General features: G+C 49.7%; 2 protein-coding genes across 2 annotated transcripts in view; one reads left to right on the forward strand and one right to left on the reverse strand.

Annotated features, from left to right (window-relative positions):
- MDGA2 (MAM domain containing glycosylphosphatidylinositol anchor 2) overlaps window positions 1-22799 on the reverse strand; it is a 209742-nt gene that overhangs the window by 42251 nt on the left and 144692 nt on the right. The window contains exon 9 of the mRNA XM_021403380.1: window positions 19991-20260. Within this exon, the coding sequence (XP_021259055.1) occupies window positions 19991-20260 (270 nt within the window). The remainder of the gene's footprint in view (window positions 1-19990; window positions 20261-22799) is intronic.
- LOC110401321 (inositol 1,4,5-trisphosphate receptor-interacting protein-like 1) lies at window positions 1454-6185 on the forward strand. The gene is made up of 2 exons (XM_021402287.1): window positions 1454-2518; window positions 2748-6185. The coding sequence occupies exon 2, from the start codon at window positions 2751-2753 to the stop codon at window positions 4389-4391; it is 1641 nt and encodes a 546-aa protein (XP_021257962.1). The 5' UTR covers window positions 1454-2518; window positions 2748-2750; the 3' UTR covers window positions 4392-6185.

The raw sequence follows: 22799 nt of genomic DNA on the forward strand, positions 1-22799 counted from the left end.
TAATGACATCTCTGGGGGTCTACAAAAAGGATCCATAATTAGACGCTCGTCACAATACAGGCACTTGAACAACACAGTCACCTTTTGAGAAATAATGAGGGCTCATGAAGAGTTGCATTATTCTAAAACCCTCCTAACAGAAGAGATTTCTGGTGCGATTAGAGATGCTGAAAAGTTAACAACACAACATTAAGTCCTTAACTGGCACACTTCAGAAGTACACAAAAGCTGGGCAGAGTTTTAGAGTAGGCTGAAATCAGACATTGCCTTTGATGGCACAGGAGCTGAGAAATGCAGACAGTCTGCCTGGCTGTGGAAGAGCTCGCACGTCACAAACACCTGCCACCATCCCACTGCTCCATTTCCAGGAGAGGACTTCTCCCTCATTGAGGAAATGAAGGGATAATGAAGGGTACAACACACATACCTGTGGTAAATAAACCACCTGAATGGGATTTTCATAGAATTACAGTATGGTCGAGTTGGAAGGGACCCTAAAGCCTCCCCAGGCCCACCCCTGCCGCGGGCTGGGTGCCCTCCCAGCTCAGGCTGCCCAAGGCCCATCCGTGGCCTGGAGCACCTCCAGGGATGGGGCACCCACAGCTCTGGGCAGGAGCACACCACCCTCTGCGTGAAGGATTTCCTCCTCATATCTAATCTGAATCCGTCCTCTTCCAGTTTACAGCCTTTCCTCCTTGTCCTACCACCACCTGCCCATGTAAAAAGAGGCTCTCCTCCTGTTTGTAAGCTCCCTTCAGGTACTGGGTGGCCACAATGCGATCTTCCCAGAGCCTTCACTTATCCAGGCTGAACAACCCCAAATTTTGGTGCAGGTCTCTCACCGCACAGGGATGGACCCCCAGATCTGCGTTGATTCTGTTGTGTTAGGGAAAACCAGTGGAAGACTCCTTGATCCCAAGCAGACCGCTGCAGGGCAGTGCCAGGAGGGCCACATCACATACAGGGCAAATTCCCATGGCTCCTGGGGGTCCCGAGGGAGCAGGGTTCATGCCATAGCATTTTTTGTGCCTGTTAAGGCAATCTGCAGTCAAGATCAGAGCGCCATTAATATGTACTCTTTTTAATTAATCCCTCCCTCTGTGCTCATGCTGCTGGAGTGCGAGTAACTGCGATGCTTGGGGCTCTGCCAAGGAGAGGATGCATGGCACAGTTTAATGTGGAGTATAATGTTTGTTTCCCTTCTCATCGCCAACAAAACTTTTTGAATAGGTTGTAGGTACAAAATACAGCAGGTTGTGGTTGTGTATGGGAGAGGGATGGATCAGGGTCAGGAGAGGTAGTGCCGTGTCTAGGCCAGTCCTCGTGTGAGACACCAGTGTACAAACACACAGACCGTCTGCTTGTCTTTGATGGGTATGCGGCTAAAAGAAAGCATACATTCCTTCCAGAAAAGCCAAAAGGCTTTTTTATTGGGAATTATTGCAGTTGTTTCTTCATCATTAATTCATGCCAGGTTGACAGCAGTAGGGGCACATCCAGAGCCTCCTCCAGCAGCTATGGATGGAGGAAGACTCCTAACAGCGTCCTGCTCTGTCCCTTGCTCCTGCAGAACATCTGTAGCTGAAGCTAGCTACATGTTAATTTCTATGAAAGTCTGAAATAGGACTTTGGGGAGATGTGATACCAGATCTCAAGCGATATTGATCAGAGAATGTGACTGTGATAAATTAGTACAGCACAAATGTATCTCCCACAGCCCTTTCTGAGTAATGATGTTATCTTCTGGGTGGGACAAGAACATGCTCACCTCTGAGATCGTAGAATCATAGAATCATTCAGGTTCAAAAGGACCTCCAAGATCCCCAAGCCCAACCCCAGCCTGCCCATACCATGCCCACTGACCGTGTACCTCAGTGCCACATCTGCATGGTTCTGGACACACCTCCAGGATGGTGACCCAACACTCCCTGGGAAGCCTGTGCCAGTGCTTGACCGCCCTTACTGAGAAGAAATCTTTATAAATATCCAACGTGAACTTTCCCTGGCACTACCTGAGGCCGTGACCTCTTGTCCTATCACCAGCCACCACAGAGGCTGTGGATGCTCCATCCCTGGAGGTGTTCAAGACCAGGCAGGATTGGGCCCTGGGAAACCTGGTCTACTGCCAGATCTGGAGACTGGTGGCCCTGCCTGTGGCAGGGAGGCTGTAACTTGCTGATCCTTGGGGTCCCTTAAAACCCAAACCATTCTATGATTCAGTGATTCTATGATAGTTACATGGGAACAGAGGCCAATCCCCTATCACCACAACCTGGGGGCCCGCAGCCTCCTGCCTGCTTTGTAAAGGGCATCCCCAGGAGCTCTGTCCAGACATCTGCCTCTGGAACTGCAGCAATGCCATGGCCATGGCCGCCCAGGGCAGCTGACAGGGTAGGGCCGAAGGGTGGGGCCGGGCTGCCCATCTGTGACATCAGCAGGAATGCACGGCATCACAGTGCAGGGGATGGCTCTAGGGCCGTCAGCAGGCAGTGCCGCTGCATTGTAGCCTGGGCCACTGGTGAGTGCAGCAGCAGGGGAAGGCTGTGCTGGACGAGGGACGTGGGGCAAATGCCAGCCCCTGTGGGAGCGCCACGGGCAGTGCTTGGAACTGTCGCTGCCAGCGCTGGCCTCGCTCCCTGCTGTCGCCCTGCTCCCTTGTACCCGCTCCTCCCTGAGGCCGGGGCTCTGTGGCTCTTGGCCCCGCTCCCTCCCAGCCCCACTGAGCCCCTCTCCCCCATGTCTTGCAGATCATGGCTTTGGCGGTTCTTCTCGCCTTGTTGGCGCTGAAGGTGCAAAGTGTTGGTGTCGATGACGATGCGACCACGCTCGAGCGCATATACCAGCGTGAGGTCTATCTGCAAGAGCAGATGACACGGATGCTGCTCGAGATAGAGCAGAGGAACATGGAGCAGAGCTGGGTGGGCGTGCCGGCCCTGCTCTTTCCTCTGCTGGACTTCTGGAAGCTCTGGTTCAGTATGGGACTGTTTTTCTTGCTCTTCTGGAACATGTGGCGGTCCCTACAAAGGATCCAGGATGATGACAACAGTAGTGAGGAGGACAGCTCCAGCAGTGAAGAGGAGGAGGTGAGAGGCGAGCATGAGGAAGAGGAACAGGAGCAACAGGAGCAACAGGAGCAACAGGAGCAACAGGAGCAACAGGTGCAACTGGTGGAACTGCAGAATGAGGAGGAAGAGGAGAACGAGGAGGACCAGGAGGACGAGGAGGACGAGGAGGACGAGGACACAGACTTCTACGGTTCACCACTGACGGTATTTATCACACGGCATGCCCTGGCTAAGCTGCAAGGAAGGGCCAGCAGGTGCGAGGTGGTGGAGGAGCTGATGAGCGACCTGCTGCAGAGCTTTAGGTCCCTCTGGTCAGACAGTTTCTTCCCGGTGCTGCAGCCCGCCATTGGGGTGGGCAGCACCTTTGAAGGCTGGAGTCCCCGTGAGGAGGACACTCTCTACTGCCTGCTCGTGCCCATGGAGGCCCCCCGCGGGCATGTCTTCGTCCTGGACCTGGGCAGCGAAGGGGAGCTGCTGTCAAGGAACTCCCGCATCCGTGTGGAGCTGGTGTGCACGTGCGAAAGGGAGCAGCAGCCGGGGAACATGCTGTGCTTCCTCCACAGCCCTGAGGAAGAGCTGAGCCAAAATCAAGGCACCAGCCTCCTCCACTCGCTCTGCACTGGCTCCTACCTGGATGCGCAGAGAACTGCCACCTGGTTCAACCTACAGGTGGAAGGAATCTGGACAGACACCGGCTGGGAGTACGCCTACAACCTAAGGGTGCTGCCCTCCAGCCGCTCCTGCAAGCTCCAGATGACAAACACCACCAGCGGGAAAAAACTGTACATTGAGTTGCTGTTCGGGGTGCAGCAAGGTGACACGGACATCTTCCTGAGCAGCCAGAACTCAGAGGCTGGCTTTACGCCCAGCACAACATGGCCGCAGAGCTGTGCTGTGGCGGAAAAGAAGTTCTTTGAGTATGCGGCCAGGAATGCTGAAAGGAACAGCTCCCACAAGAGCTGCCTGAGGCTCTTTGCCCACATCCTGGTGGGCATGGACTTTTCCACCTACACGATCAAGACTGTTTTTCTCCACCTCCTGACCACCATGCCTCCGGAGACCTGGCAGAGGAGGAATTTCCTGGGTCAGCTGGAGAATGTCCTGCGGTTCCTGCGCTACTCCCTGATGGAGAAGCGCCTGAACCACTTCCTCCTTGGCAACGAGATGGTGCCTGATGAGATTGTCCTGCCGCCGGCCTTCCGAGCAGCGAGCCCACTCAACCTCTTCCAGCACCTGGAGCAGGACCCGGACGCCCACTCCCAGGCGCTGCGGGAATGCAGGGAGCTGAAAAATCGCCTCCTCAGACTGCTGCTGTTTGGACGCTGAAAGAGGCCTTTGTCCAAACACAAAGTTTTTTTTGTTTTGTTTTTGCCTCAAAGCTTACTTTCTTCCTAACAACTTGCTGTCATGTGAAAACTCACTGAGAGCGCTCTCAAACGGCAGTGCAGTTTGGCATGGGCTCAGGAAGAAGCAGTGACATGGATATGCCAGCCCTGCTCTGCTCTTGGCAGGGCACACCAGTGAGCAAGCAGCAGGCAGGGCGCTGTACAGCTTCTCCAGTGAGGAAGAATGTATTCAGCATTTAGCAAAGTGGAGAGAGCCCGAAGGAAAATGTATTTAACAGTGCTGAATTTGGAAAATATAACCATCAAACAATGTTTGAAGTCTGTGTTTTGCTTTGCCGGTGACAGGTTGCATTTAGTGCTAGGCGTACCTAGAATATAGCTGCACTGATGCATTTATCCGCGTTTCTAAAGAACCATCAGCTGTCCAATCAGTTTGCCAAAGCTGCAGTAGTACATGCTGACCAAACCATAAGCAGACACAATGTTATGCTGATGTGTGGATGAGGCGTCAGCAGCTTACCAGTATTAAAGTAGATATTGTAGCGGACAGTGTTACGACATCATTATTTCCTGAAGGGTAACAGTCATCAAGTCACACGCATAGTTTCAGTCGCTGCTTACTTCATAATGAATCCAAGAGTGGGTCAGGGGGAGGGGCAAACATCTCTTGTGTCATCAGTCCCAGTGCTGCAGAATAAATGCAAAGCCCTTCCCCTGCAGCAGCCCTCACTTGGAGCCCCCTGCACCCACTGTGCTGCTTGCTGCACACAGCATCCCAGCTCCTCCAGGCACTACATCTAAAATATTAGCCACCGACTCCCTGCTAGCACACGGCCAAAAATAGCACGAAAGGCAGCAGGGAACTGATTCATAGAAAACAAACAAGCAAAAAGAAAAGCCCCTTGGATGGCCTGCTGCTGATTTGTGCCTCCTCTCTGCATCGCTGAGATCTCAGCAAAAGCCAGAGTGCTATCCTGAGCAGAAGGGAACCGATGCACTCACTCCTGGGCTGGCACGTTGACCAGGCAGGCTTCTTTTCACCTCACACAGTCATTTATCCCAAAAAAAAAAAAAATAATGAAATGATCTCCAAAATAATTGTTTTCCTTCAGCTGCCAGCGCACGCGTTCCAACGTAACGTAAGAAAACGGAGAACGCTGCATTGCGAATCTGAACGGTAATGAGCGCAAACACAACCCACTGATTTCCAGCAACGGCAATAAACTGAACAACGCCGTTCTCTCCCTAATTATAGCAGCCGAGTGCGTACCCAGATGGAGCCTGCGAGCGCCGGCTGAGTGTTGATGCTGCTTGTCATGCAGAAACAAACAGGAGGAACCGCGCAGGCAAAGCACCGGGAAGTGACAGCTTTGGTAGACGTGCAGACTCAGCACCGAAGGATCCGTTTCCCCGCGCTGTCTGCTTATGTTCCCCCCTATCTTCAGATCTATTTCTGCTAATTCGCTCGGCGTTAGGATGTTTGCAAAGGCAGCGTCTTTGCTGTCTCAGATCCATATTGGTAGCACATATGCACTTTCACTGAACATGACAAGGAGCTCGGCGTAAGCAATGATCGGGGCGTCTCGCGCTCTGTAACAGCAGCTATAAAGGCTGAAGGAAAGATGAAATAAAATCAGAGATTTACAAATGCTTCCCCTTCTGGCAAAGCCAGCTCCAGACCTTTCTACCTTTAAAATGCATGAAGAGTATAAATCCTCAACAAAGCAATATATTTAACGGCGTAAAATACTGGGAGACACAAAGTTTATGAAAAATGCTGCCCATTACTGTGCTCTGTTTTATTGCGGGGTATATATTTTATGAAGGATTTTCAATAAGAAAGCGGAGATGCTTTGTTCCCTATTTGCATGTGTGAAAGCGAACATCCATTAGTGAAGCACTGCACAGGCTGCCCAGAGAGGTGCTAGTGCCTGTCCCTGCAGACACCCAAGGCCAGGGGATGGGCTCTGAGCACCTGGTGGAGCTGTGGGTGTCCCTGCTCATTGTGGGGTGGTTGGACCACATGGCCTTGAAGGGTCCCTCCCAACTCAAACCATTCTGTGCTTCTATGACTCTCTGAGCTCCTTGACCCTTTCTGGACTTCCCACCACCCGCCCCATCCCACTGATGCCAGATGCACAAGCAGCTGGGGATGCACGCCACAAGGAATGTGTTTCATCATTTGGAAAAGTATCCCTCGGACTTCTTTTTTTTGGCCAAAACTGCTCTTAGAAGCACAAAATCATTTTCCAGCAGCCTTGGTCCCTTCAGAAACTCCTCCAGCTCAGGTGCCCAAACCCGACACCCACACTGCCCCTCCCCAGCCTTCAGAACGGCTCTCAAAGGACGAATGTCCTCCTTCCCGTGGGCTCAGTGTGCTGACAGCCCCGTCCCTGTGTGCTGCTCTGCTCTGCTACACCATTTGCAGGCTCCATCTGCAGCCTTCTCCTGCCTTCTGGATCTCATGTCCAACCCACTCCGTACCAAAGCCATGCTGCTCACACTGCTCCCTCTCCTCTGTGGCAATCTGTCTCTCATGAAACCAAAGTCTGAAACTAAAGCTACAAACAAAAGGCTTGGCTTATTCTCCAGCAATGCAGCTATGGATACCTTCATCCTCACTTGCAATCATCATCACGCCTCACACCACTTCCTTGTTGGCAACAGTTTTAATCTGGGACAATCTGTAAAACCTTAAAACTCTCCAAGAACAGCACTAACTTGTGGGTTTTGTCTGTGCAACATTTCTAAGATACGGTCTGGCCAAAACTTGAGGACAGGTGGCAAAGAGCACAGACGTGGCACTCCCTTAGCCCTCCCAGAGAGCCACTTCCAGGATGGGACTTGCTTGGAGTCAAACACAGAGCCTGAGAGTCTCAGTGCCACAGTCTGTCCCTGCAGCCCCAGCCGTCAGATCCAGATGGATACTGAGGTGGGAATTTGTCAGGGGTGGGTGTCGAGGGGGTCAGGCAAAGGCTCTGCCCCAGAGGGCGGTGGGCACGGCCCTGAGCTGCCAGAGCTCAGGGAGCACTGGGACGCCGCTCTGACATTGGGTTTGGGTGGTGCTGCATGGAGCCGGGAGTTGGACTTGGTAATCCCTGTGGGTCCATCCTGCATCCAACCCCATCCCTAACTCCAACCCCAACTCTGACCCTAACTCCATCCCTAACCCCAACCCCACAGTCCTGCAGCTGCGGCCGCCACCTGCTGGCTGAGCCCGGCCGCTTGCAGCCCCACTGCTCCCAGGGGCGATCCCTCTGCCAGCTCCATGGGACGTCTGCATGCTTGCCAGAACTGGAGGTTATCACTTTTACACATGCACACATATGCACACACATATGCCCTGTACATACGTGTGCACATACGCATGCTTGCATGCACACGTCTGTGCCTGAGACTAAGCAGTTCCTAGAGCAAGGTGGAATGCAGCTGAACACAAAGCAAAGCGAAGCCTCCGTTCGTGGTGCAGGCAGCAATTTTTCTGTCACCGATGTGAGCTCTGAAGAAACCCACCGGAAATTGCTGGCATGGAAGGGGAAACGGTGTCACTTGCCAGTAAGTGCTAAAGACTTGATAAAGGAAGGAGCAGTACGGGAAGGGACGTGGTGACACGGAGAGTGGGATGCTGGTGGGAAACTGCAAACAGCGACGTGTCACTGCATGCACAGAATGCAAACAGGGTGCGCTAGGGAAGCACTGATAGCGCCTGGTAAAAACCACAGCTCAGGATCAGAGAGCAGCACTGAGTTATGGGAGAAGCATTTGGGGAAGGATGTCAGCGTGGCTTCATGCAGAGCAATTCATGACCATGCAGGTGCTGCTGGGCCGGCACAATCCCGCAGCCATGGCACCATCCCATAGCCACTCTGTGCTGGTGCTGGTGCCACGAACATCCTCTGAGCATCCCCCGCTTCTGGGTCCCATGGCTGCCCCTTGGCCAAGCCCACTGGCTCCTGCTCCAGTCCTGTCCCTGGGCTAGGCTTCTCCAGTGCATCCTAAACTCATCAGGGCGTTACAGGCTGCTGTAAGCTCTCTCCTCTTGGCATGCGGAGCTATACGTTCATGTTCCCCTTACCCCTTCCTCACCTCCCCAGTTCCTGGTAAATACAAGCACCTGTAGTTGCTCTGATCACCCCAGAGCCAACGCCATGCCCTCACATCACACAAGCAAACATGCTTCTTGGTGCTGTTGGAGCTCTCCAATGCAAATGTTGCTTCATTCTCCCGTATTATCCTCACTGCACAAAGCACCCTGCGGTCAGTGCTTGGGATTCTTTGGTTTCTTCATATCAGCTTCACTGCACAGCACAGCACGAAGCAGGTCAGGCTCCTGGCTGGCTCCTTCTGCAGCCTTCAGGGCACAGCCCCCAGGAACACAGCTAAACCCAAGCAGCACGTGCCAGCAGAGGTTTCACATTGGTGCCTGGCACAGCCACATCCCCCGTCCTTGCCTTTCCTGGGTGACTCACTCTGTTTTCTCTACTACTTTCCCAAAGTTCAAAAATAAATCAGTGTGCACCACTGTGAAAACCTCAGATGGAATCACAGGATCATTCAGGTCGGAAAAGACCTCTGAGATCCCCAAGCCCGGCCCCAGCCCAGCCCACCATGCCCACTGCCCATGTCCCTCAGTGCCACATCCCCATGGCTCTTGGACACCTCCAGGGATGGGCACTGCACCATCTCCTGGGCAGCCCTTGCCAGTGCATCACCGCTCTTTGGAAGGGAAATCTTTCCTACCCGACTCCTGCACTCTTCAGATGAGATGCTTTGGCCTTAAGCTGTAATCAATTAACTTCATCTTTCTCCTCTTCCCTGTTGACAGGAAAGGCATGGCTGAGATCCGGTAACAGCACCTGGACACCTTTGGTTACATTGGGCACTGCTGGCCACACCGATTCCCTGCGAGAAAAAAATACTCCAAGCTGTCAGGCAGACAGCCACTGGCTCAGCTCCTTCTGGTGCACGTCCCGCACCGGTGGGAAGCACAGCACCGACCTTCTGTGAGCTCTGGAGATTGCCTTTCCTGCTGGATGTTTTTAGGATACACTCTGGGCTCAGGAGCACTTATCCTCTCCACGGACTCCAAGGTCTTTAATTAAAGTCAAATACCTGCTGTGCCCAGCTGATGAATGAGAAATACTTTTCTTAAATGGCAGTGATGCTTCAGGAGCAATTTCAAGACCACACAGGCAAGAATACACAGTGACATATGGTGTTCAGCTGTCTCCTGAAGCTCCTAGCCACCCATGACTGTTCCTATGTGGAAGAACAGACATTGTCAGAAAATGCAGACTGGATGGGAACAGAAATAAAACTCCTGACTGTTAAAGTGAGACGTGGAGTTGGAATACAAGGCTATTGCAGCCAGTGGCACAGGAAGAAGTTCTCTCCCGTCCTTGAGAAAGATATAAATGTTACTGCAACCATCGTTAGGCTTTACATGAAAGATTATAACTTATATAGTGAGTTTATAGCCTGTAACATTCATTTAGACTTACTGGAAAGCTAATAACTTATAGTCTGCTTGTAATCAAATCTTCCTTAGAGAAACAGTGCTGCAGACAGTGAGGATTTAGAGGTAGTTTGTATGGATGTCTTCACAAAGGAATAAATTCATTTAGCAGTAAGCCAACTCACTCGCTCTGCTGACACACAACAGCTGAGGGAGCTCAGCTGGTCCAGCCCTGACCTCAGCCTCGTGTGTGCTCACCGAACCTCAGAGCCTTTCCAACCAGCTGGAAGGATCTTGCCTGTGCCACAGATCTGTGCTGAGAAAAGGGAAAACTGATGCTTGCCCACAGAGATGGAGGCTGCTCCCCACTTCTGTGCTGCTGCAGTATGTGACTCTGACCTTCCTTGCTGCTCTCCTGCACATCTCTGCTGTATCCAGGCATCCGCAGCTTTCCTGTAAGTAGTCCTGGCAAATTATGAGTCATTTGCATGCAGGAAAAAAACTCTGTACAACAGCAGTCAAAAACAAGTCTGCACACAGCAGAAGCCAAAAAGGATGAAAATACAAAGAATGCAATGGCTTGCATACGTGATCTGGCATCAGCTAACAAACCTATCTCTCGTGGCTAGCTGTTACTGCTGATCCCAGTGATACAACCATGGCAGATCTGTCTGACACTAGGAAGCAAAGGAGAGTTGTGTGAGGTGGATTAAGTCAGCTCCAGACATGGGTTTGGACACTAATGTCTGAATTCCTTCTACAAAGCACCAGACTCAAAGAGCAGCTGGAGCCACGTTTAGCACGGTGGAAGTAAAACGTGGCTGTGGGGATGTACACCCAGGGCAGCCCCTGAGTGCTACAGCCTGGTAATTACAGAGTTAATGCCCCTTCAGTCCTAAATGAGTCTGTCTTAAGGCCACAGCCTAATGGCTGGCTGAAACTTGGCAGCACCGAGTGATGGATGCAGAGCGGTGCAGCTCAGGTGCTTCAGTCCCACTCTGGGTTCCAGTGCGGTCCCAGAAGTCAGAAATAAGACACAGCACCGATTAAATTGTCTGGAATCATTGCACAGCCTTCTTAGCAGCCAATTAGCACAAGATAATTTCCGTGCATATGAAAGAAGTCTCACAAACGGACACTGCGCTCATAAAGCAGGAAGACTTTGCAAAATCATTCATTTGAGACCCAATGAAATGGGGTTCAAGCAACCTCACATAAAGTTCTGCCCACTCGTTATGAGAAAATGCAGCTGACAGACTGGGCCCACATACAGCCTGATTCGGAAACGAGACTGCACGCTGCTAACACGTTTTCCAAACATGCAGCTTCAACAAATTGCATCCAGTTTTAAACACCGCATCATTTTCGAAGAGCTTTAAAGGAATTCTTGGCAAGAACTGGATTCCATTGCACTATCGGAAAATGGCAGGACCAGTCAGCTAGAAAGTGAATTGCAGGGTCAACCAGGAGATTAAAACAGAGAGAGCACTTCCCAATGAACCTGAGTGAGGATGAGCCAAATGCAGAGGCGATGCTGCACTGGGGCTCCACAAAAGCAAAAAGTGGCAAATGGAAGAGATAAGACAAGGGGGAGTGGTTTTAAAACTAAAGGAAGAGAGATGAAGTTAGACATCAAGAGGGCAGCCAGCCCTCCAGCACGGATCCTCAGATACGGGTTTTGTTCAGCTAAACCCATGGCTGCTGCCTGGGAACAAAGGAAAGCCTGTGCCTGGCGTTGGGAAGCCCTATGCTTAAGGAACAGGGCTCCAAAAGAAGGTGGTTTATGCTCCGGTGTTGTGCCCCACGTGGTGGGCAGGAGTACAAGGCTGAGATCAGAGCTCAAACCTGTCTATGATGCTATGATTCAACAAAACTCTTGCCTGTTAAAGTAACCCTGAGTCCTGCTACTGTGAGGAAGCCAAGGATACAGAGTGGGTGAAAAGTCTCAGAAGATTTTAATTCATTTTAACTGCTGTTATTCCACTGAAACACCAGAGCCGTAGCAATGCTCAGGACTTCACTCTGTTCAAGAAAATGACCCAAGAAAATGGACCCAAAGGTGGAGTTTAGCTTCAGACACAATTCTACGTCATGACTCCCCAGCTTACACCTCCCTCACGTTTTGCCATTACCCCTCTTCCTTGCCATGTTTCTGTGTCACAAAACCACGGAATGGTTTGAGTTGGAAGGGACCCTTCAAGGCCATCTGGTCCCACTCCCTGCAATGCACAGGGACACCCCACAGCTCCACCAGGTGCTCACAGCCCATCCCCTGACCTTGGGTGTCTGCAGGGATGGGGCACCACCACCTCTCTGGGCAGCCTGTGCCACTCTGAGCCATTCCTGTTGCCAGTGTGTAAAAGTGTGTTTGAATGGCTTGGGCTTTGAAGCTGTTTAATCATTTTTGGCAATGTTCTGAGCACCTGCGCTGCTCGTTTAGCCAACTCTGCTGTGTAAGAAATGCATATGTATATGCATTTTTAAAATAATTCTCCATTTCTAAGTGCGAAAGATAGTCTGAAAAAGGTTTAGGAAGAGACATAAAGTACAGAAAATACCTCCGTTAACAGTGCTTGCTCTTACAACTTGCCTGCACTGAGAGAAGTTTGGGTTTGAAGGTGTTTTATCAACACTTTCTCACTGCCAACGAAGTTCTGCTCTACGGAGATAATCGGAGATACGGAGAATACGGAGATAACTTACATCAGTTAATCACAATCTGTCACAGGCTTGTAAGGGCTTTATATGGCAGTTCTGTTAGACTGGGGGAAGAGCCTTCACCATACATCCAGTATCTTTACCATCACTTTTTTCTGGTACTGAGGATGACAGCTTAACTTGGGTCTTTTAAAAAACTTTGTTTCCTTTTTGGACCAATTCTGCAATGAGCCAGGCAAGGACCCACCACGACACGACTGAAAGGAAGCAACAGGAGCCAAAGCACAGGAAAAGGTGCAACAAGGAAACAGGTGTACGTAAAAGAGATGCACATAATTATAAAGATTAAGTGAATATCTCATTGTTGATTATAATTTTAATGGAAAATGAGTTTTGATTGGCATCAAACAAAAATCGATTATTCCTCAGCTTTTGCTCTTATACAAAAATGAACAATGACAGAACTAATTCGGCGTTGGCTTGGTGGGGGGAGCTGGGATGAGGGTGATTTTGTTTTCCCCTTTGTGTCGGTGTGCTTGACCTCTGTCTGTCACTGGTTTGCTTCCTGCAGCAAGAGTCACGTCCATGGCCATGCCACCCCTACAGGGCAGCACCCAGCCTGCTGACTGCCCTGGATCCGGTCTGGATTTTATTCAGCTGATTTTTATCCTTTAGCACATTTCAGGCTGAATTAACAAGTTGAGCTGCGTTCCTGTGCCCGGAGCACACGTGCATTCTCACGGGCCTCAAAATTGATTGAAGGAAAAATATAATCACGTGTTAAAAGATACAAAGGGACCTCACTTCTGGATACACATAACTTACTCAGATTAGTGCAGACATGGATTTTGCAGTTGAGGAAGAAAGCCTCAGTGTTTTCCTGCACTAAAGAAGCCCTTTTGATGTTTGATTAGGTTTTTCTTTGAACTAAGCAATCTCTCACAAAACAGATTCCATTTTACGGGGTTTAACCTCTTTTGACTCCATCTTTGAAGGCTCCCATTCCTCCCTCACTCCACCACGAAGCCCTTTCGGCTGTGTGCCACGCGGCCATTTGCTTGGTTTATACCAAAGCAAGTTTCTCTTTCGTTAGCGTCTTCAGTTTGGCAGGATGGACATAATCCTTCTTCGATGAACTGATCCACTCAGGTTCAGACAGATAAGCAGAAAGGATTGCTGCAGTGGGAGCCTCACCCGAGCACGAGGCTTGGGGCAGGGACGCAGTGCCTACACAAAGTGCTCATCTGGTGCCAAGCATGCTCCTGGTGCTCCCACTGAAGTCAACGGGCTCTGCTGACGACCAGGAAAACAAGACAGCTGTCTTGCTGGCATTGAAACGTTAAGAAAAGAAAAGGGAAAAAAAAAAAAAAGAAGGAAGGAAAAAAGCTCTGTTCTCTACTTCTGCGTGGTTTAAAAGCAATTTTCAGAAACAGACATCACCACGATAGCATCTTTGTTCGGGCTGTAAATCAGCAGTGAGGAGATGAAAATTCAGGCTGAGGCTTTCAATAACACCACCGAAGAGAAGAAGATAAAGAGCAAAGGGAATCAGACCTCAGCCTCAGCCCTGCACTCCGGCAGATTTCAAAAGGATAACCATCAGAAAATTGCCCATTAAAGCAAAGTATCTGAGTGCCTCCTGACAGACGGGAACGCGCCGCTGAGCGACCCGGGGCCAAAGTACCAGAAGTATCTCTGTGGTTCAAGAAAATGTCACGGCTAATCTCGAGGCAGATGAAGTATCTAAAAGCAATAAGGAGGTTGGTGGCCCATGTTCCCCAGCCAGGTGGAATCCAACGTGAGCTTGCCCACGGGGGACAGGAGTCCAAGGAGCACTTTGTCTTCAGAGATGCCCCCAGGCAACACGTGCAAGCTCCAAGATGGTTCAGTCTCTAATGATATGAAATTGTCTTATTTAAATTAGTATCTACAAAGTGAGAATGAATTAGTGAAGTAAGTAATTTGTCTGGCAGACTAATAGGACAAAACTTTGTGGTAGGGAGAAGACGGAGCATAGAACTGCACAGGAGTACAGGAAGGACAGGACCATCCACAGAGCTGACAGCCTAAGTGGGCTATTGCAAAGGAGATTTCTGAGTGTGCTGTTGATGTGTTCCCCTGGACATGTGTGACCTCACGTGACTTGTTTTCCCTGCTCTAGAGCAAGGCTGGGCTGTGTGGTGGGCAGCGAGGTGGGGGCCGAGGCTGAGTCCCCACAGCCCTCCTGTCCTTCCCACTCCTTGTCTCCGATGGCTCGAGAGCTGCACTCAGCGTAAGCTGGAAGAGGCTATGAAGTGCAGAACAAATGCTCTAAGGGTGTGAAAAGGCTGAAGTGCAGCTGCTGGCGCTGGCTGGCGAGCACAAGGCTGCCCTGTGCTGCAGCGGGGAGAGGTCACGACAAAAAACCAAGTTAGAAACAAAGAAACAAACAAACAAAAAAATGGAAATAAACGAACAGGAATAACAACCCTGGTGGGAGGATCTTTAGATTAAAAATTAATGGCAGCTCGCTAACAGGCACTCACACACTGCTGCAGGGCTCCTGTGTTCCCACGCGGGGATTTCCTCACGCAGAGGACTGATGCAAGAAGGCATTAGGGAAATACGACAGTATTAGAGCAGCAGAGAGCGTAAACAGGGGAGATTCAGATTTAAGAAAGCAACAAACCCTCAGGCTCTCTGGCGCTGAGTCTACATGACAAATCCTGAATTCACCAAACTGGATCTGTTTCCTTCAGACTGCGGTCACACCAGGGTTGTACGCCGCCAAAAGTAACAGCGCTGAATGGGCTGGAGGAAGATGGCCCCATGCTAAAGAAAGGATAAACATTTCAAAGAACAAAGCAAATGTGATCCCTCAGATCTCACTGAGGGAAGGGTACCCACCAAGGGGAATATTTGTTATTCTAACAAAAGGACACGTCTGTATTTCCAGCACAGCGTTTGCCTTTCCCATGGAAGCCTCCCAGAAACCACTGGCTATCCCAGTGACATGCTGGATCACTTATCATCCCACTGTCATTTTTTAACTTAAAAGAATACCACCAGTGGAAAGCACACTTTTTGGCCAAGTAGCCGTCAGTATTGCTAGTAGGAAAAAATACTTAGCAGTGTTAGAACGGAAAAAGAAAATGGAAGAACGTTCTTTTTCATTTGTCATTTGTGGGGAGCACGGCCCCAGCGCAGGCCTCAGCCTCGCAAGGCTCACTGGGAGCATCAGGAGGCTCTCCAGAGAAAGAAGCAGAGCGTCACATCCAATTGTCAATCCCCACCTGCCTGTTCTGGAGGCGACGGGGTTGGTTTGGCAATGGTGGGGCGGGATGGCAGCACGGCGGTGCTGATGGGGAGCACTTGGGCCCAGGCATTTGCTTCCGTTTTGGGCCGTGTTTTTGTGTAGAAGTGAGGATAAAAAGGATGGCACATGCCTCAAATGGGGCAAAACCTCGCTTTTTGATGTTTCTGCAGCTGGTGCTGCAGGTGAGACAGGCTGGTCTCCTAAAACACGGGATTTTTTTTCTCATTGCTTTATAAGAATTTATACAAAAAAATTAATGGGAAGCTACAAACAACAGCCACTGCTGTCCCTTAGCTCAGTGCAAAGGCTCTTCTGAACAAGAAAGCATTAATGAAGCCATAAAACTTTATACAGCAGAACACTGCTTAATGCAGCTAATGAGGCCATGGAGAAGAACCTAGCACCCTGCAACTTCCAGTGCCTGCCATCCACCTTAAGATGATGTCCTTGTGGTACAGTGCTTGCAAAAGGTTGATGGCAACGCTGATATCACCCGAGCTTGATGCTGCACAGAGCAGAGGGATCACTTGCTGGCAGCCCACAGTTCTACCCTATGGTACAACTATGGTCAACCCTATGGCAGTGACCGTGGGTTGACACTGGTCTCGGCCAGAAGCGCTGAGACTCTGACAGAAGACTGGATAAGTGTATAGTTACCAACTGGCTCATTAATTAATGTGACACTTTAAGGAGAATACAAACAAATGAACAATAACGACCAAAACGACAACGCAAAGCAAACATCCAAAACTCTCCTCACAAACACGAATCTGATGGAGCTTCCCTGCGTGGTCAAAAATCAGTTTGTAAATGTAACACCGTCAACGTGCTGCCACTGCTGCCCAGCATTATGATTTCTAATCTGAATAGCATCACATAGACCAATCACAGCACCATCGATCCCATCCTACAGCCAACAGATTTCATGATGTAACCGGAGCTCAGCGTGACGCCGTGTGCTGATGCAATGACACACCAAGTTGCAGCTCAACAGCTGCAAGAACTCAAGTGTGGATGAAACAACCTACTGTTTCCCTTACTTAGAAGGAACTCCTTGGACAGCAGTTTTGGTGAACAGTTCAGCCTGAGGCAGGCAGCAGCGTGACCTAGACTTCAGAGACCTGCTCTGAAACGGATCGAATCAGTGGAAAGAGTGCATACCCCTTTACATCCCCAAATGTGCCTCTTCCCAAACTCCTCTTCCCACAGACACAGCTCCTGGGCCCGCACTGTGATGCCCAGCAGCACGCATTGCTCTGCCCCCCGTACCCCATTCTTCCTCCACACGCATGAAGCCCCATGAATAGATGCTGCCATTCATGACATTTTCTGCATCTGAGCCTTTTTCTTTTTTTTTTTTTCTTTTTTTCTTTTTCTTTTCAATTTGCTTCCACTCTTGGCAGGGTTTTAATCACCGCTGTCTGAAATGTTCTTTCTGTCGCTCTTTGGGCATGATGTGCACCATCAACCACTGAATAAAATACATAGATTGTGAAGCTGTGAGCAGTGTGAACTCATCCTTGCTTTCCCACAATTTTGCTTGTACGTTCTCATTTATTTTTAAGACAGTAGCAGGTTAAATCTGCCTCAGGTTGGCCCGTCTGATATAAATCAACCCTCTTTTCCACATGTGATTTATTTCGCTTGCACCTTCTCAAATTTGGCTCAGAACCCAAGTGCAATAAAAACAGGTTTTGCGAATTCTAGGGCCAGCATAAATCTTTTCATGCGGGCGCTTTCAGCTCTGTACTGGAAAGCCTTCTCTTAGCATACCAATGCCTCCCTGCATTCCTTGCAACATAAGCATTGCAGCATTCTGCTTCCACATGAAACCCTGGGAATAAAACCAACTGAAAATGGGCTAGGACGACTCCCATGGTCACACCAAAGCACTCTGCTACAGCCAGATTCCTGCCATGGGTTATTTATTTATTTATTTATTTTCCTCTGTGTATGTGTGCGTGTGTGTCAAAAAAGGGAGCTATTTTTTTTCTGTAATCACAGCTTCATTTTTACCATTTCATCACTTTTTTTCTATGCTTGCTTAGTTCCCCGGTGCTTTAATTTCATCTGTCCTCATGGGACTTGGGAGCAGAATACATTTGCTGCTGTTTTCTAGGAGCAGTTTCAACTCCACGTGTAGGCGAATAAATTTACTAAATATGAGCATGTGGCTTTTAACCTTAAAGGACCGAGGAAAACACAGAAGTCATAACCCAAAGGGTTACGTTCAGCATCTTTAATGCAACCACACAGCATAAATTCGCATAATGGGATGAACTAAAAATGAGCAAGGCGCATGGAGGGATGCGAGACAGAGTGCATCATAAAACCATTTTAGTACTAATTTTCAGTTATGTGCCTTGCTTTGGCATGGTAATAAATCACAGAAAGCCACTCAGATTGCCCCAATCTTGGCAAAATAATTGCCTCAGAATAGGTTTCTATAGTTTTGGGTCCAAAGAGTGATGAAGAGTAAATTGAACTGCATTTACGCATTTGAGGAAAAAGACTTTTTCTCTGGTTTCCTTGATAGTCACCTTCTGGACAAAACTCCAAAGAGCTGGTGAAGTCAGCGGCTGTGAAAGTAGCTCCATGCAGGCTCTGAATGATAATTCAGCCAAAGGCTTCATTACATTTAGAAAGAGGTAGAGCCATCCGTCACTGGGTACTCGCTGCATTCCCACCGCAGTTGTGCTGCGTGTGCTGGCCCCAATGGAATCCCTGCCAACAAGATGCCAACCAACCACATCCAAAGGAGAAAAAAAGGATCCATCTGGCTCATGAGTATTTTTTTTTCCGATAAAACCGATCTGGGTTTAGAAAAAATACTGGGGAGCTGAATCAAAACATGATGGATGTATACAGAGGGTCTTCCCTGACATCCAGGACCTGAGAGGCGCGAGGTCCTGGAGAGGAGTTTAAGAGACTCTGCAGGGCCAGGGAGCCAAACAGCTCTGCGGCACTCTGGTTAAACCCATGCTCTTTCTGCTGGTAGTAGTGAAACTGATAATAACAGCCATTTTCCTACACAAGGGCAAGGCTTAGATCTGGCTGTAGCTGGAACCAGGTCAATAAACACGAATAAAATCCTGAGATGGGATATTTCTTCTTCTAGGAGAGCTCTCCTTTACATGTTCTGAAGTCATTGTTGCTGATTTCTTTTCCTGCTATTCCTTCCAAGAAGCTAACAGGAGGGACTTTAAGCTGCAACAAGACTACTGCTCTGGCACCCTTAGGGAGGCCAGGGCTGCCCATGCTGACCGCTGGAGAGGGCCCACACAGGGCACTGCCTGGAAATGAACAAGGAGTCTCTGGTCCACTTCAGACCTTGGGAAGAGATGGGTCACTTCACAGAGATGCTTCATTTCCTCCTATGATGTTAGACAAAGTCTGAACAAGCACAGAGGGATGGGGATCCTCAAGCTGACATGACAGGACCTCAGCCCGAGCAGCATCTGCAGCATGCAGGGGGTGCTTGCAGGATCAGGCAGCTGAGTCAGCAACTCATAGTAACTAATGCCCTACAGAAGAAGAACCAAGACTTGCATGTCTAAAATCCCTGTTAAACATTTAGATCCAATAGGGGATGCTGAATATAAATGACATATACGATATATCTAAATCCAGGGCACAGGTAGATCGTGGCAGGGGTTGCACATCTGCCCCAAGCCTGTGATCTTGTGTATTAAATGACCTTAATATCTTTTGCCTCTTGAGAAAAGGAACACGTTTCCACACCCCTCAGTACCTAGGCTGCTTGCAGCTGCTTGAGACAGCAGTCTCCCTGCCCCGGTTTCTGAGCTTGCTGAGTGTACCAATAGAGAAAAGGAAATTCAAGCCTTACTGCACACTTCAAAAGGATGAAATTCGCTACCTGATGGCTCTCCCAAAGACTCTTTCAAAAGCACACGGACAGCTGTCCGTGGAGGAAGGACATTCGCGCTTTGCATATAAAAAACTTCATCCTTGAGCCCCTGAAAGAAGCTGAGTCTCCTGTTTTATTACCAGTCTCCCCAGATCCCAACCCTTTAAGCTTTAAGCCACAGACCTGCTTCGAGAGACATATCTTGGGCAACGCTCCAGATGAGGCAGCAGTAGCATCACCCAACGGCACCGAAAGCTGAAGCATCCATCACCTCCACGCGCACCGAGACGCTGCCAGGCCTACCTGTGACGAGGAAGCTGCAGCGGCCGGCCCCCGCTTCATTGATGATGTTGCAGTTGTAGACGCCGTAGCTGTCGCGGGAGAGGCTGCTGACGGTGTACTCGGTGGAGTCCTGCAGGTCGAACTGGCCCGTGCGCAGCAGCTTGCTGCCCAGCCGCCACTCGTAGGTCAGCACCCGGGTCGGGTAGGCCCGCAGCACCCGGCAGCTCATGGTGATGCTCCGGCCTTGGCCCTGACGGATCTCCAGGAAGGTCGGCTCCACGGCGGGGGGGTCTGCGGGGGGCAGAGGGAGAGAGCAGGGGTTGTGTTAGCACAAGGAGCATCCACAGGGGAACTCGGTAATGACACACGTGCAGTTTAATAGCTGCTGGCGACAGGAATGTGAGCACCACGTCAACTCATTCTGCTTACTGGAGTTTCCTGTGGAATACTTAAAGAGAAACCAAAGCCGTCCCCAGACACTGTCACTTCCCTCGGGACAGGCACGTGCAGCCCAGGAGGCTCAGCCCTCTGCCTCACAGAGGACCCCAAACTCCAAGTCATGGGGCTTTCTGCAAGAGGAAGAGGAAGAAGGGAAAAACCTTCACATGGTGGAGACAAAGTACACAAGGTAACAGCAGCCCTGGTGTGGGGTCCAGGGCAGCAGTTCTGTGCTCAGTGACAGACCCAACTTTGCTGTTGGGTCCATGGAGAAGCTCAGCACCCCAGCAGCTGCCCACAGGCTCCAGCAGAGCCATATAATCATATTTTCTATCCGCTCAGGTGGTAGGTTTGGTATTCCAGTAAGCACAAAATGGGTCAACTTTTCACGACATGAATTAAACTGCATTTTAAATAATTTAGATTTTCAGTTACAAACTCCGACGGACTTCAGATTCCAGCAAAATACACAAATACGGCCAACATACAGTGTACACAAAAGCCTAACTTCACTCTCTCATTTACCTTGTGATAACTTAATCACTGCAAAAGAAAAAGAGCAATCTGCGCAGACTGATGGGGGCACAACTCTTGAGAGCAGGTAACACACACAAGAATTGTGCTCATGTTTGCGACTGGATGCCAAACACTGACAAGGCATTCTGCCTCTTTGAAAAACGCAGCCCACTTTCAGCACTCGAGAAAGAAGAAACCCCAAAAGCTTCCCATGCCAGTGAAGCGCGTGGAATCTCTGCATCCGTGTTAAAAGGTCTGAGAGGCATAACATCTGAAATTCGTCTTGAGCTCTGCAAGAGAATGGTCTGCACACAGTCCATCCTGTGCTCCCTTCAGAGAGAGCTCTCTTACCGTTATCTCCCCAAGAGCATCGTGTCCTCAGGTTTCTCATTGATTGGTATCTCCATCAGAGATACCAATAACCTTCAGCCTCTTGATATTTAATTCCCTACATAATGAATGCTGTAAACAGATTCCTTCAGCTCGTGTAATTGAGAAACCACACTTGCACACGCGTACTGCCGCTCATCGTCTCTTGCTTAGAAAAGACATCCAGATCAACACAGAAATTAAGCTGAACTGTGGAGACCGCCACTAAGGACAGCACTGCTTGTAGCTCATGGCCTCCCACTACCATGTTTGTCGCTCATCACAGCAGTTCTCACTGATCTTGTGACATAATCTACAGCTGCATGCGGGATGAGCGTGGGAGGACTACCAAGATTTGGGAGCACAGCAAGCAGAGAGGCAGGAGCAATGACATCAGCCAGGAGACTGTCGACAACAGGCCCGATGGCACGGTGTGAAGTGGCAGACTGACCCCTCCGAGGACAATTACCCCTGACTGAGACTCCAAAAAGCAATGAAGAAGATAGTGATGTGGAAACTACCAATTCACAGCCTCATCAACCCCAGCCCGAGCCTTCCTCTTCGTACATCAAATATCACGTATCAAATATTCAGGACAGAACCTTAACTGGTACAGAGACTGCAGTATTGCTACAGATAGCAGCAAACAGAAGACCAGAAATTGCAGATCTTCAGTACTGCAAGCCTTCTTTCCATGGATAATATCCCCCAATTTGGTGTCATCAGAAAATTTCATCAGAGAGTGACTACTCTTTGTGCCCAGGTACAGAATGAAGAATACGAAAGAAGATCAATTTGTAAGAAATGCCATCACTCTCTCTCTCCAGGCTGACACCTGCCATTTCAGCACGACCCAATAGTGCCGCCATCTGCCCTCACTCGACAATTCCTCCACCTTATCCAGCTTCACTAATAGCCTCCTATGGCAGCAGCTCTGCAGGGAATTGTTGGCTTAAAGATAAGAGCTATTTTAGGAGCCGATGATGTGACAGATCTCAACTTTCTTGTAAGGGAGAGCTATTTGGCTACTCAAGCTGTATCTTCCTTCCATGGCTCTCCTTGTATTTTCCTCTAACTGACCTGTCTTACAATTGGCCCTTCCTTCCAGACATCTTCTAAATCTTGATCTATTACAGACCTCAGAGAGACTGCTACTCCGATTTGCTAATATTTACAATTGTCCAGTCATTTCTCCTCGTGGAGAATTACACCCTCCAAGTTTTCTTCCCAATTCAGCGGTAGTAATACCAATTTCCAAATCCATAATCTCTTCAGACCCACTAACTTTACACGGACAGCCAACACCATAATATTCTCATAAAAGCAGGTACAGTTTTCATCAGCTTCACGCCAGACACAGACTAGGGTACAAAGAAGCGCAACACAGGGGTGGTGGAAGGATCTCTGACCAAAGACCTCCACCAGCCCCAGCATCCCTGGCTGAGCCTGGGGAGAGGGAGAAGAGCACGGAAGGCACTGGAGAGTTCTGGGGCAGGAGCCCTCTGGC

The sequence above is a fragment of the Numida meleagris genome, chromosome 6, assembly GCF_002078875.1.
Source record: "Numida meleagris isolate 19003 breed g44 Domestic line chromosome 6, NumMel1.0, whole genome shotgun sequence".
Lineage (NCBI taxonomy): Eukaryota > Metazoa > Chordata > Aves > Galliformes > Numididae > Numida > Numida meleagris.